The sequence below is a fragment of the Bombus bifarius genome, unplaced genomic scaffold (assembly GCF_011952205.1).
Source record: "Bombus bifarius isolate JDL3187 unplaced genomic scaffold, Bbif_JDL3187 scf7180000007978, whole genome shotgun sequence".
NCBI classification, from domain to species: domain Eukaryota; kingdom Metazoa; phylum Arthropoda; class Insecta; order Hymenoptera; family Apidae; genus Bombus; species Bombus bifarius.
In genome coordinates this window covers 2,271,940-2,286,657 of record NW_022884363.1, presented here as the reverse complement: position 1 = coordinate 2,286,657, position 14,718 = coordinate 2,271,940, and the positions used below count along the sequence as shown (strand labels likewise).

The 14,718-nt window shown below is 43.1% G+C and overlaps 1 protein-coding gene across 2 annotated transcripts in view; it reads right to left on the bottom strand.

Moving 5' to 3' along the window:
- Positions 1-14,718, bottom strand: part of LOC117204507 (discoidin domain-containing receptor 2-like) — a 165,349-nt gene that overhangs the window by 14,218 nt on the left and 136,413 nt on the right. For both annotated transcript variants that reach the window (XM_033441972.1, XM_033441975.1), the window contains exons 8-12: positions 14,069-14,408; positions 11,067-11,257; positions 10,605-10,786; positions 6,617-6,739; positions 3,902-4,011 (exon numbers count right to left, since the gene is read on the bottom strand). In XM_033441972.1, the coding sequence (XP_033297863.1) occupies positions 3,902-4,011; positions 6,617-6,739; positions 10,605-10,786; positions 11,067-11,257; positions 14,069-14,408 (946 nt within the window). The remainder of the gene's footprint in view (positions 1-3,901; positions 4,012-6,616; positions 6,740-10,604; positions 10,787-11,066; positions 11,258-14,068; positions 14,409-14,718) is intronic.

Sequence of the window (14,718 nt, the reverse complement as noted above, 5' to 3'; positions counted from 1 at the left end):
GAAATAAAAAGAGGAAAAAAAAACAAGTATAAACGTAGAAAATCGTATACAGCGTCCAATTTTACATCAACGCGAGGCAACTGGAAGATTGTTAAAGCAAATGGAGCCATTGCTTGACTCGGCAGTGTCCATCGCGCGAAATAACCGTAAGATTTTCGAAGAAAGTTTCGACGTTTCGTTTGTATGCAGGCACCGGAGGTAAAACGAGCCCAAGACGTAGCCGTGTCGAGGGAAGCTCTGCTTTTCAGAAACGCGGTAACAAGACGCGTTTCCACGCAGCATCGTTACTTCAGCCTTACTTACGATCGACTTGGTAATGGCACTCTCGCGTGATAGCTTAATGCGGCCGTTAACAAAACTACGTGGCTCGTATCGATTCTCCATAAACTGCGAATTCTGGTGCGCTCCATGGTCCTGGCACCTCGGAACGTCGCGTGGGCGACAAATATATCCCTGATGGGGCTAAATTGTAAGCGAAATAATACGTTGCCCGTCTCGATGTCCGTAGGTGGAGCGCGTTAATTGCAGCTTGTCCATCGTCTTCCGATTCTCCTTATCAAATGTCCGCGTGATCAAGCGTCCAGGGAACGTCGTTACGCTATCTGTTCCGCAGGGATAAGCTTAAGAGGCGCGATTCATTTTTCGAATGAATATTCATGGAAGATAGGCAAGGCAAGAAATCGAGAGATGAAAATGTTGGCGAGTAAAGAAACACGGATATAATGAGAAGTGTCCGAACAAAGCTGAACTACAGTGGTGATATTGCCTTTGACCTTGCAATCGAGTTGAACGTAAAAGTAAAGCTACGTTGAAAAATATTATTTCTAAAAAAAAAATTGGATTTCACAAAATCGAAATGTTCGAGCGACTCTGTGTTTGTTCGTGAAAATTGAAAGCATTGTTCGATGGCTGGAGGACCGAAGTTATACATATTCCCCGAAAAATGGCCGCGATTGTTAACGGAGGGAGAAAAACTCTCTTCAATAATGAACGAAACACGAAACGATGGAACGGTAAAAGGGTGCTCAGAGCCGGGAAACGTGAACGCGATTAAATCATATCGCGTATCCGGGATCGAAGAATTCAACGTGCTGTTTTTTAACGAGAATATGACCGGCAGAACATTAACCGGCTCGTTATTTAACGTTGTTTTGAACAAAGCGTACGCCATCAAGAGAGTCAATACCTGTATATATCTTGATGCCGGCTATAACGCATAAAATATTCCTTATTCGTTGTGAGCAGGATCTTTCGTGAACGTAGACCAGTTGTCAAGAGCGAGCTGGTATTCTTGTTGCGTGTTTGGACGAGAAAGTTGAATTGGTTGGATCGTTAAGCGACCATCAAACATTTGCAAAGTGAAAGCCGAAGAAACACGAGATTTTTTTGTCTTTGATGGTGAGATCACGTGGATAAGTTGAAAGCACAAGGTGGAAGCGCGAGGTGGAAAAGGAAGTGGAGCAAGTTCCAGTCACGATAGGGGCGCGATAAGTCATCCTCGCGGTGGGAGACTTGTTGCGTGAGCAGACGTTCGAAGAACCGTGGAAACCACGGAGGAACCATGGGTCGGATCGTTTCGTTTTTTATTTACGATAAGGCGGAACGACAAGAGTATATTAGTAGAAACGATTGGTATACGTGATAAATCATGAACGCAATTACCTCTGTTAATACTACGAGGAGAGTTTCGAAATCTATTGGGTCAGCTTGAAAGCGAGGCAATGATTTTCCCATTGAAATTGACGCGTTGCCGTGTTGATCATTGGTGAGCAACATTGGCAGCTTCGATTAAGTACGTTCTTCATTTATCATTTTATGTTACACGGTTACCATTTTTTTATATTCATTGAAATGTCCGAATGATATTAACGGGTCATAAATGATTACAGAATTATGTGATTTAATTGAAACCTAATCTTAGACCTATCGCAGTCACGTACGATTGGTTGAGATGTAAAGAGAATATAGTATTTCATAAAAAAAAAAGAAAATTGTACGACGCCAAAGATAACGAGAAACAGCGAAGAAGCTTTGCATGTAAAATACCATTCTAAAGAGAAAGATGTTACACCGCGTCGAAGCGTGTGCTTTAAGACGCTGGAGCAAACTGTACGTTAGTGGAGCTTTTCCCAGGATCTCCTCGCTAAAAGCTCAAAGAAGAAGAAAAATCTTCTACGAACTAAATAGACTACGTAAACGACTCGTCTTTCGCATCCTTCTTGTCATCACCCGTGCGACATCATCGAAATTAGTTAGAAACTAGAACGTCACGGTCTTAAAAGTCTTGAAGGCGAATCGTTTTTCCATTCTCCTTTTCAGCAAGCATCAGATAACTCATTCGCGACGATGAAACTTTCCTTATCCCCTCCCTTGCACAGAGTTTCTCGGTCACAAAAGCTGGAGGGAGCTGCAACGATGTCCGATGGACGTTGTCGATATTCGTTTCGGAAGAAAGCTTTGTCGTCTGTCCCTGGTGGATTCGTTTGGTTTGCTCTTCCTGTCCCCTGGCCAACCACCCTATGATCCCTCTTTCGCGTCGCCACGAAGCGCGGCGAACTCCCGATACCCTATCTCTCTGGTCATTGTATGCAAATCTATTCCATTCGTGGAATCGAACTGGCCTTTTTCTGATGTCTAGCTTGATAGCCGCGAGAACGATCGTCTTCGCCGGTATATCTGGACGTTTCACCGCCGTGTGGTTTCCTCTATAAAACGACACGGCCACGATGCGACCGCTAGAACCAGGAGGAGAGGGGCAGAGAGAACCGGTGGCCCCGGTTTCGGAGGAAAAGAAAAACCGGGACACATTTGGGAAGAGCCAGCAATGCTATGAATTTTATGCACAGGGCAGCTATTCCGGGGATGGCGATCGCTCGATGCATTCGCAATCGGTTTGTATCACGACCTACGTTGCTCCTGTGCACGGTGCTGCTAGCGAAATAGACCCGATTTCGTTGCGTTATGCTCGCCAGCCATTGTGTATCTTGCAGGTAGCATCGGTATCGAGGACGCCGTTTCCTCGAACGGTGTCATTTATGTTTCTTTTTTGGTTTTAATCGCAATACTTTTGAATGGGTTTGAGAGAGATTTTGTAGATAGGTTCTAGTCATTATTTTCTATGCGAGAAGTGTTAGAAGCTTCTCTTTGTTATAACGACTACTGTTGCTTGTAAGCAGAGGACTTCTACTTTGGATTGCCGATTTTAACGAAACAATTAAGGTAGGTAATCCGGGTTTCTTTTTAATCAGGTTTTCCAACTGGATAGTTGAAAGATAGGGCAATAACGTCTTACGTCAGGGAAGTATTGGGCTATTTCTACTTGAATCTTGGGATAAACGTTATCCTTCTCCTTTCCCTTCTGCTTTAACATTCTCTCCTGTTTTACGTTTCCTTCTATTTCTTCTCTTTCGTATTTTTCTCCTCCGCTTTTTGCTTTTTCTATTCCTTCGAAGACATTGGTAATATTGCAATACCCGCTATTTCAAGAATTTGCTGCCATTTTTCATGGTAATTAATAAATAAAAATCGGTATTTTGAAAACTTCGAATTCTCGTCTTATTAAATCTACCGCTATCTTGTACTACCGAGGCAGGATAAATTAAATATAAAAAATTAGCCGTAACGAGCCGATCTTTCATCTTTCTTATCACCAACATCTTTCCCGGTGATCAGTTGACTCTTTGGAAAGTACGGCCTTGGTTGAATAGAAGAAGAAATCTTGCGTAAAATCAGGTCTCGCGTAACCGAGGCCGTTCTTCCGCGGTTGTAAAATGTTTATCGCCCTGACGTCGAGAAAAGCGGGACAAGAAGATGCGGGGCAATGGCTCGATCGAGCTCGTTGTAACGGCGAAACGGAATGCAAATTACGTGCGAGCGATGCGCCCAACTTTTCTATACTCACTTTTCTTTCTCGCTGGCTTCCGGCAGTAAAAATTTGACGGCGACGAGACGCTTGCCAACGGTGGTCGTCGTTCCGTATTCCGGGATCCCTTCTGCTTCCGCCACGTACACCTTTATGGGCATAATTTGTTTACATTTTACACGGGAATCGTTTTCGTTTGGGATCGGTCAGCTATGAAGAAGAATACTCCCGGTGCCGACCGTTTATTACAAAATAAAATGTCTGGGTATCGCGAGCTGCTCGTTAGAGCTATAAATTCGTCTAACGAGAATGGATGATCCCTGAATTAGATTATTCGTCGTACGGCGAATTTATCGCGAAACTTTCACCGGAACGGTTATACTCGCCGCCACGTTTGTGGAAGATGGCCGTCGATAGCGGCCAGTCAGACACCGGAAGTCAGATAAGGTTCGATACACACGAGCGATACGATATCGTTTCAGTTTCGTAGCGGTGACATGGCGCGATTCAACTTTACATTTTCAACAGCGATACTGTATGTTTGCGTGCATCGCGTTATTAGAAATACATTAATTGACAGAGTTAACAATATCGAAATTGTATTTATCGGAAGAGAAAGAGAGAAAAGTACGGGTTTCATATTCAAAAACAGGAAAGCTTATCGCTACGAACATACCAGTCGACTTTGAATTTACATAATGGCACAGCGTCACTGCTACGACATCGTTCGCATCAAGCCCAACACATTCTCTGCTATCGACGTGCGAATTACGTCGACGCAATTAACCAAGTAACGGTACCGACGCGATTCCCGCGTCTTCATGCTTTAAGCGTGTCAACAAAATTCATCCCGCGATTCTACAAAGTAGTAGGCCGTTCGTTAGAACAGCAATCGTAGATACAGGATTAGGCTGTATTTTAGTAAAAGCGAATGGGTTAAACAATCAACATTGGAGCATTGTCGCTGCCACATACGATATACATCGAAATCCAGCTGGGAAATTAGTAATTTTCTGATGGTAACCGACACCATTATCCTATGTAGAGCGAACAACGATTAATTCCGCGCTTGATCCGCGGTCGAGATTTCGAAGTCAAAGCGATCGCGTGCATGTAGATGCAGCGGCCGGCTGACACGGCCGAAACTCGAACGGGAGAGAAGCATCTCTCTTGGCCCGGTCATTAACGGTGTGCCAGCGGCCGGATAGGAAACAAAAGGGAATTATTAGCCGCTCTAACGCATTCGAAACTGATTATCCTCGACGAGCTAGACGAGGCGCTATTGTGACGGGAAGAATAACAGGGTGGACACTTCGTTAATCGACGTATTGTTGCGCGTAGCCAGTGGCGAATTGTCCGTGTACGGTCAACAAACGGATTGATTTCTCTCTCACTGGCTCTACTCTCGGTTTCTCTCGTCGCTACGGTGTTCTCTGGTTGTCGTTTAACCACCACCGTGCAAGGAAAGCTAGACGTGTATCGCGCGTATTCCCGAATTCATGCAAAATCGACGGCTGGGAATACCCGTCACGATGCCTCTGTCGCTCGTTGTTGTCGATTGGTTGCGCGAGCAGTGCTACCAACGCAACATCCGGTTCGTTCGTAATATCGGCCGTTTGTAATTTAACCCTGTGTGGCTCGATGGTATTTCAGTAGGTGTTTCCGTTGGTCTGTATTAGCGGGGTAAAGCGACACTTTATAAACAGCCAGTGTATTATGATAATGTTGCGGGAATCGCATAGAGAGGTTAGGTCTGAGGTTACAGCGCCGCCCCGATGATATGACGTACTATACAATAGCATTGGAAAACGCGAGATCGCTAATTTCGTGATTCTGTGATGAACGCGAATGATATGGGGCGATTATGTGACGTTCAGAAGCAACTTGATGTTATACGATGTAGGGATATATTTGTTTTTTTTTTTTTTTTGGATAAAATGTCTCTAACTGTCTTCTTTCGGAATTGCGCTGATAGAAGGTAATAGGATTTCCTCTTATCCGGTTTTCCTTTAATAGAACTCCGCTTTAATTATATTTTCGTTACGAAGTCCAAAGGGATAAATAAGAGAACTTCGTAAAGGAAATTTCAATCGAACGAATGACGAGGACATTCTTTGGATCTAATTTTGAAGCAGAAGAAAAGGAAGGAGATGGAAGTGTGTAAGAAGTTTAATTAAAGAGTTCTGTTTTCCTAGATAAATAATAAAGTATAGATAAATATTCTTGCCATTTAATATTCTGAACGCGGGTTAAAGTTAAAGAGAATTTATGGAAAATGAGGAATTAAAAATTTAGAAACTCCAAATGGAGATGAAAATGAAAATAGTACGATTTTCCTGCAACAAATGGATCACGATCAAGAAAGCAAACGAAAATTATCGATGGAACGTTATTTATTTGCGTATATGTCGTCGTAATATCTATATTTCATAAACAAAGTATCAAAAATTATTCCATTTTATTTACAACCTACAAATGATATTCTGCATATATTTTCAGCTTAATTGATTGCTCATTCATGCATCCCTATATCCAGTCTCGTGAAGACCGACTAAGAGGAAGCCTATCGTACAAGATCGAGATCAAAATGAACAAAGTATCTACGTTTCAATGCGAAGAGGATAATAAAGCAAATCCTAACACGGGGGTAATTCGTTATTGAAGTGGACGTGACGAATCGTCGATCGTGGCGTCCAATTCGCGTGTCTAATTTAAAATAGATATGTGGTTGGTACGTAATAACAATGTCGTTACCGTTCCGAAGGCCCCTTCGGCAAGTTTCGAGAGCATGCGGAGGCGATGCCGTGGGAAGAGCGGGACGCTTGTCTGCTCCAGACGTCTCTTCAGGGCCGAAAGTACCTCCTGTTGAGTCGGCGACTGAAACAACGAAAGAACAATGCATCGTTCGTGGTATCGATCGATAATCAACGATCTATGATCACGCTAACCGCGGTAACACGAGGGTTTCATGGGGGCCGGTCAGCGGATGAATTATTCGTCATTTCCCGCGCCAGTAAATTACCTGTGATGTATTACAAACCCGACAGACTTATACAATAATTTAAGTGGCAAAATTATCTCTATAAATCGGAGCCTATATCTCTCTCTCTGTATAAAATATCTCGTTCATCGTCGATTTCATCCATTTGACATCCCTCGAAAGCTTCCTGTCGACTAAAAATCTATTTTTCGAATAATTTCCATATGTCTATGATCGGGAATTGCATACACTCGTTCGTCACATCGATACTCTCAATTTTACGTTAAAACGTTCATTGTTACCGACGTGAAATAAAACGTGGGAGATGAGGGAGAGAGAGAGAAAGAGAGAGAGAGAGTTAGAGAAAGAGAGAGACAGAGAGAGAGGGAGAAAAAAAAGGGGAGCAGAGATCGCGTCGAAAGGACCAGTCGAACGTGACGGGTATAACATTCGACACGTCCCATTGTAAAACTGCATCGAGCCACCGATAACCCCTGGCGCGATGTTTTCGGAGGACGGCCGTTTGGGTCTAATGACGGATCGCGCGGGGACAATGATTGGCGTCGCTACGATGCGTCAAGGCCAGGCTCGACGAGCCACCCCGAAATGTTTTGACTGTTTCGAGTGGCGCTGTCGTCTGTCAATCACGCGCAGACGTCTCGACGTAGACGACCACTTTGGGAGCATTGTGTTCGAATCAATCTGTCTACATACCGCGGAAATCGTGGCGATCGCACTGCAATCGTTCCGTCCGATAGTCGGTGTTGCGTCTTCGCGTCAGAAAGAAATCTTGCCATCGACGATCTATCACTTCTGACTTTAAGAGCCTTTACAGGTAAAATTCGTACACCTTCACAGGTAGCGATTCATAACGTCGCCAAACATAAAGCTTATAGAAAATTCAAAGAAGTTCAATGGACAGGTAACTCACACGACGAACGAAAGACCCAGATTCGTATTCAGCTGTCGGATCGATCCATTCCTTTTCACTCTGTGGCGGGCAAAGATGTTGGTTGTACAGGGGATGGATGACTGGGTGCTCGATGAAACGGGGCGCGCGAACACGAGATCGGTATTCTCGAAAAATACGTCGTTCCGTCGGTTGGCACGGTGTGTATTCGGCGTACGCGTTGCAGAAAATAAATCACTGGCATGCTACAAATTTGCCGCGGCGTATTTTTATTCCAACAGATCGCGGCGGGTAGGCGCCGATTTAGGCGCAGGTTGCCGAATCAACCACCCCCTATGTGTAATATTTCTGCGATGTCGGCACGCGAGTCGACGGAAATTGGGGGATGGGTTGAGCACGCGAAAACGTGAAAGAAAAAAAAAGAGGGAGAAAGTTGGAGAGAGGAAGAGAGGCAGAGAGAGAGCGAGAGAAAGATAGAGAGAGAGAGAGAGAGAGAGAGAGGGCTAGAACGACAGAGGGTGGCAGAAGGGAGATAGGATTGCAAACGTGATTACACGACGCGCTTTCTCTCCGCAATTAACAGAGCGAACTGGCCCGGAAGCCACCGGACCGCGTAATGATGATACATTCCACGAGGGTTGCTCCGAGGGTATTCGCGAAAGGGTTCGACGCAGCCCGTTGACGGCAGTTCGTTTATACGTCGACAAACCGATCAATCGAATGATTCTGCAGATTGAGCGGAAACGTTCCTGAATACGCGCGATACTTTATTTGTTTGCCAGCGTGCATACCTTTTACGTTACTTGTTATGCGTAAACAACGTTATCCATCGTGCTCGGTGTCTTGATGTTTATGCAAAATGGTCGATACAACGTTTATTACTTTTATTGTATCGTACGATAGATATTGGGTGGTTTGGTTCGATCAAATGTTGGAAAATCTAGCAAATTTTTGAAGGGTAGTATGGAAAACTGAAGATCAATCATCCGAATTGGTAATCGATACAATGTCAGTATTACGGTCACAATTAAAACTGATTGAAGCTAGTTTCGTCAAAGGATTATTAAGGATTAATTCCAGAAATAATGGTATATATCAGAGCGAGGTATTATCTAAAAATCTTTCAGTTGTTAGTTTTACGTAACGCGACTGTATTGGTTTTGCTCGATCTATATTCAAAATACGTATAATTAAATTATCTCAACCAGTTAAAACTAATATCGACGAAACAAATCTGTTAACGGCCAGATTCAATGGAGCGTATTTTGCATCTGTAACATCTATTGCATTGGTTACACGAATTATTATCTAATCCGATAGAAAGCCCGCGGTATCGATCGAAAGTATTCGTATTGACCTTTAGTCGCGATTCGGTGATTTTTTATGCCAAAAGAGAGCCCTGGGGAACGTCTCGCGCGTTTGACGTCGACGGTGCGTAGCTCCTCCGCTTTTTTACTCTTTTCTCTCTTCATCCGCCCTCACGTTCCGGCGTTCTGGTATTCCGGATACGAGCTACGTTATACTGTACCCACGGGAGGTATATCTACCCCAAATGGTCTGCACTCGTTCCGCCATATTGATTTAAATTATTAATTGCGAACTTTCCCTCGACGAATAGAGTGCACGTTTAATGGTTACTGCAGAAATACAAGTACATTTGAGCAAGGGTGGCTATTATTTATAGATCCAGCGATAACGTAGTTGAATTTTTGCGCGTCGACTTTCGTTTACTTTGTTCGCGATCGAACGTTACGATTATTTCCTTCGTCGTCCGGACGCCGTTTTATCGGTCCCGATACGCGTTCTACCTATTCAGTCCCACCCTGCTCGTCTCCCCGTACGCCATTTTGCATATCTTCGCGTTGCGAAATCGAATTAGAGTTTGCATATCAAAGATCCGACCCATTCGGAGAGTAGTTTTAACGTACATTATGAAAATGTTTGCAAATACACGTTACGTTCCAGATTATCTCCTAAGTAATAAATTACGGTATTCACTCCGACGTTGTATTCAACTTTTATTTCCTCTAACTCGGCTACAGGCGTGCTCGAATTTCCCTTGTTAATTTCGAATAAAATACTCGTAATAAAAATTACGAGCAACTAGTTCCATCGGGAGAATAATCATCTCATAAAACACCTCGATAAACTCAGACAGAAATCGTACAAATGCAGTAGTATTGCGTTAACTGGTTCTGAGTAGGTATACTATCTGGCCAATTATCGAAGGAGGCATAGGGAATTGCGAGTATATTTCTTCTCCATTGATTGCGAGTCAGATACATACATTTGTTTATTTTACGAAAGCAACGTTATGCCGGGGTTTCGCATAAAATTGTTCGCCACCAGGTAGCGAGTTGTTGGCATTCTTATCGCGAATAAATGCATTGTGTTTACGTTGGAACTTGCGAACAACTCGCGAGCAGAGTACAACCAGACGTGTCGTGAACAGATCCTTTAAAACGTTGAGTGCGGATAATTCCACAGTGATGTCATGACCTGGCTGCTCCAGAAGACGAGCGACACCACGTCGGCGTCATTAGCACTCAGCGTGTTAAGAAATAAAAAAATTCACTCACACTGAACCATCGCCATCTCATCTCCGCGGTCAACGCGTTAATATATCATCTCTCGAATGAACAATGCCCGCTGGGAAATGCGTCGACGCTACTATCGAACGCGATCTATGATTTGTTCACGGACACCGACATGGATACAGGATTAGACACTTTCCTACGAATTGAATTTCAACATCTCGTAGAGCTAGGTGTCATCCATTTAACGCGACGCGACTGCACTCGAATCGAACTGCTACCCGTTGCAACTCGTACCAAAGTAAGGACGATTCGTACCTTTTTGTTTTCTGTCTTGTTGCCACGCGAAGAGGTCTTGGAGAAGATGCTGTCCTGGTCGCTGGTGCCGCTGGAAACGGCAGGCCCGCGTCCTGTGCTGTCCTGGTTGAGCAGGGGCACCGTGCCGAGTTCCGGTACCGCATAATCGTACGATGTGTCAACTGCACCATTCGCGTACACCGCTGTGGATGATATAGCAAAGGAGGAACGGGCGCGGAACAGGGGGAGGGTAGGGAGAGGAGAGTGCAGGGGGACAGTGTATTGATTGCGGTCAGGCGAATGCTTTGTTGTTTGGTACATACGTACGCGTAGCAGCGGTAGCTCGTAGCGAGCACAGGGACCAACGTGCGCCAGCGTATAAATATACGGTTGATACGCGTGTGTGCACGCGCGTGGTACGCGTACGTATGTATGTATGCACGCAAAACAACGCGGGGCGACCGTGTACGGAGCACGGCATACCTGAGTGATTGATGTTGCTGCCCTTGTTGTTCAGCATCATGTCTTTCATCTCCATAACGACGGTGCTGTAGCTGTAGTACGGTGCGTACTTCAGGGCCTGGTAGGGTTCTTGATAGTCGTCGAGTTTCACGATGTCCAGAAAACGGTTCCCTAAGTCCCGCGGCAGTGTCGGTAGCGAACCACCGGCGTACCTTACGAACAGAAAGAACAGAGACACTCGTTTCACTCGGATTATCCATCGTGGGATTTCCCTGTGTTTCGGTGATGCATCGTGTGGGACTGCGAATGGGAGGTGGCTACGGGAATACGCAGAATTCGGATTCGCTAGGGTGTGAAAATGTCTGGTACTTTTATGTTTATCCGACACCGTGCCGATAGCATAGAATGGAAACAGGGTTGCACCGTTGAGAAATCGACTAGAATTTGTATTCTAGTATTTTGTTCAGTTGGAAGGTTTGCTTTTTTCTTTGCTTTAGCTAAAGGTTTGCTTTAGCTAAACAACAAGGAAGAGTTGAGAAGAAAGGTGGTATGTGTGATGAAATCTTTAATTTGACAAAGAATAATCTGTATGCTTCTAAACACCGAATCTTCTAAATAAATACGAATCTTAAGTATTTTTAATATTTCGGAAAAATACATTTAGAGTAGAACTCTATTTAATCAGACGAAATTGTAGTTAATGCCCGATTAACTAAACTTTTGCTAGTTGAATTCACTTATCTGAACGTGAGTTCCTATTATATGATTGGGAAACGGTAAGTAGTGATAACCTATTTTAAACAAACTCCAATTATACATATAAACTATTTGTCCCGCCACAAGTTCAGATAAATGGAGTTCCAGCGTATTCCACTGTTCCAACGAAGAGTCTTTCAAACGAAATATGTATCTACGTATGTATGTACGAAATTAGGCTAGACCCAGATTCTCTGATAGAATTTAATAAAACTCACAAACTCACGATTGTGACCTTTGAATCGTCGCTAAAGAGTGACGGTATTTTTTAAGCTGTACGACAACCATTAGCCGAAGAGGATGCACCGTTAAAGAGAACAGCGCGACTGGAAAGCCGGCTTTAAAGCGTCTTTTGTAGCGACGAAAGTGCATCGTTTTTCGAGTGGATACTTTTTACTCGGCGAGTTTCGCCGTTCAACTTAAGTGCACGTCAGATATTCGTCAAAGGGTGGTAAAACGTTCGTACGTGCACTTGAAGCACTCGTCTATACGGTTCTCTTTTAGGACATTCTTCGAACGGCAATATTAGGTTGCACAAAGCGGAGCCAAGGTTGAAGATCAATGTTGAAACGTGTAGGTCGCGTCCGAGTTACGACGTGGCTCGAGGATCTCGTCTGGAGACATTCGTGCCATACAAACTCGATATATTGCCCGAGGATGTCCGTTATTGGACATCTACTAACGAGCACGACGGATGGAAAGTTTATTGGAAGGTGGCTTCCGCCGTCATGGAGTACTGTGAATGGTTGTAAAGTTGGAAAAGGATGTTGCGGAATTCCACGTTATTAGAACATCTTTATAATCAAGTAGGTTGCTTTTATAATTCGCAGAATAAGAATCTTAAAAGTATTCCTCGCTAATTGAAGGAGTTTTTAAGAGTACAATATAGAGAGAGATTTATTTAAAATTTTTCTGATTATTTTTCTTACATTTCTTGGATATTTTGGATTTATAGCCTATTTCAAATGTGTATGATGTATAGAGTGATTTATTTGAGTATCTTCCTATTCTCTTTTTTTTTTAATCTTTTAGATGTATTGGAATGCTACTGGAATTCTATTTATCTGGAAATCTTTGTAATTTTAAATTTCTTAGATCGAATTTATACTGTGTTATAGATGTGTATGATATGCAGAGTAATTTGTTCGTATGCCTTCACAATTTCGTTTTTAAATGTTTAGATGCATTGAGATTAAATTGTACTTTAAATATCATTCGTGAAAATATAAATCGTTTTAACGTATTTCTTTCGTCTCGCGACGATAACCATACATATATCGAATATAGCTGTTTTGCAACCATTTTATGCCGACAGTTGGCAAACATCGTTTCATCGGAACCTAAGCAAGGTACTAAAATCGGTAAACCGTGGTGTTTGCACAAGGTAGACGCGAAATCGACGCGAAACCGTAGGCCTATCACGAAAGCTAATATTATTAGTAGTAATATTTACTATAACAGCGAAAGCCGCAAATCCTTTGTGTCCACACCGTTTCCTTTCACCGTAACCGAGTGTCGCGGTGCCAGTATTGTATCGTACCGTTATCATTTGATTTCAAATATTTGCACGAAATATTTCCAACGAATATTTCCAACGAATATTTCGAGTTATTGTAACTAAACAATGGCAATAAATAAAATATCTTTGTTTGTCTACGTAATCCTCAACGATTTATAATAGTCATCTTTTCTACTTATTCTTTCAAATACCTAATCCAACTTTGGCAAATTTTGTCAACCGATGAATTACTACACTGTGAATATTTAAGCAAATTCATCTTAAAGTAAGAAATGGAAAAAATTAAATCTAATCGAATCAAATTTACCTAAATGTAGATAGAAAATTGTTTTACCTATTAAATATTAAATACATTTTTATATATTACGTGTATTCTATGCATCTTTGAACCTACAAATTTCCCATGAGCCTATAAAAATTTGTTCTTCTACAAATCGTCCTCCAATCAAAGAAACGTCTAAAATTTTTAAATTTCGCTTTGTCGTTTTTTAATAAAGTCGAAGACAAAAATAAATGGACAGGCAGTGGAAGATTGCTGAAGTTTAATCGAACTAATACCAGTACCGTGCAGTTTATTTTCATCCATTATATATTCTTACAGTACACGTATTATGTACCAGACAATTGAAATCAATATTTGTATTTATGCGTAAACAAGCCGTACTAAACAAAACTTCGTTGATATCTATTTCTATCAGCTGTCCACTTACTTTTGCCCCCGATTGTATAATCTTCATTCATCGAATACCTTTCATCATCCTCCAAAGTGTACGCCATGAGTGCGGCTCCTTTCTCGACCGTAGCGCAGGTAGATCCAAGATGGGATGGTGCCTTTCCAGTCATAGGACTGGCGAAACACTTTCGTTGCCTGTGCCTGGAGACGATGAGAAATATCGCAACGGCGAGCAGAAGGATCACGGCGGTTAGCACGCCGATCACGACCGCCATGTACGTCGGGTCGTCGTGCTTCGCAGTCGAGACCGGAAGTTCACCCTCCGCGGCACCGTTTTTCTCCACGAAGACGTCGCTCTGAATAGGTGACTCGGTTGTCGGTGCTTCCTCTGGCGTGAAGTTACCGTGAGCCACGTCTGCGTGAAAACAATCACCGGCACAGGGTTACTCGTGGTTCGACGACTATGAAATTAAACGAGTTTCTCGTTCGCTATCCGATATTATCGTGGAAATTATACAAAATCAAGGCACTAAAAATATCGGGAAAATGGAGCAACATTTTGCTTCAACGTTATTTTATCTCCTTCGTGTTCCGTGGTATGAAAATCCCGTTCGTTCCGAGAGAGTTCAGGGGAAAGGGGTTTATCTTTTCTATGGGATTACACCATGCGTAATGTAGCGCCTACTACAGAGGTTCGTCGGCCGCGAGCATTTGGGGCAGAAAAA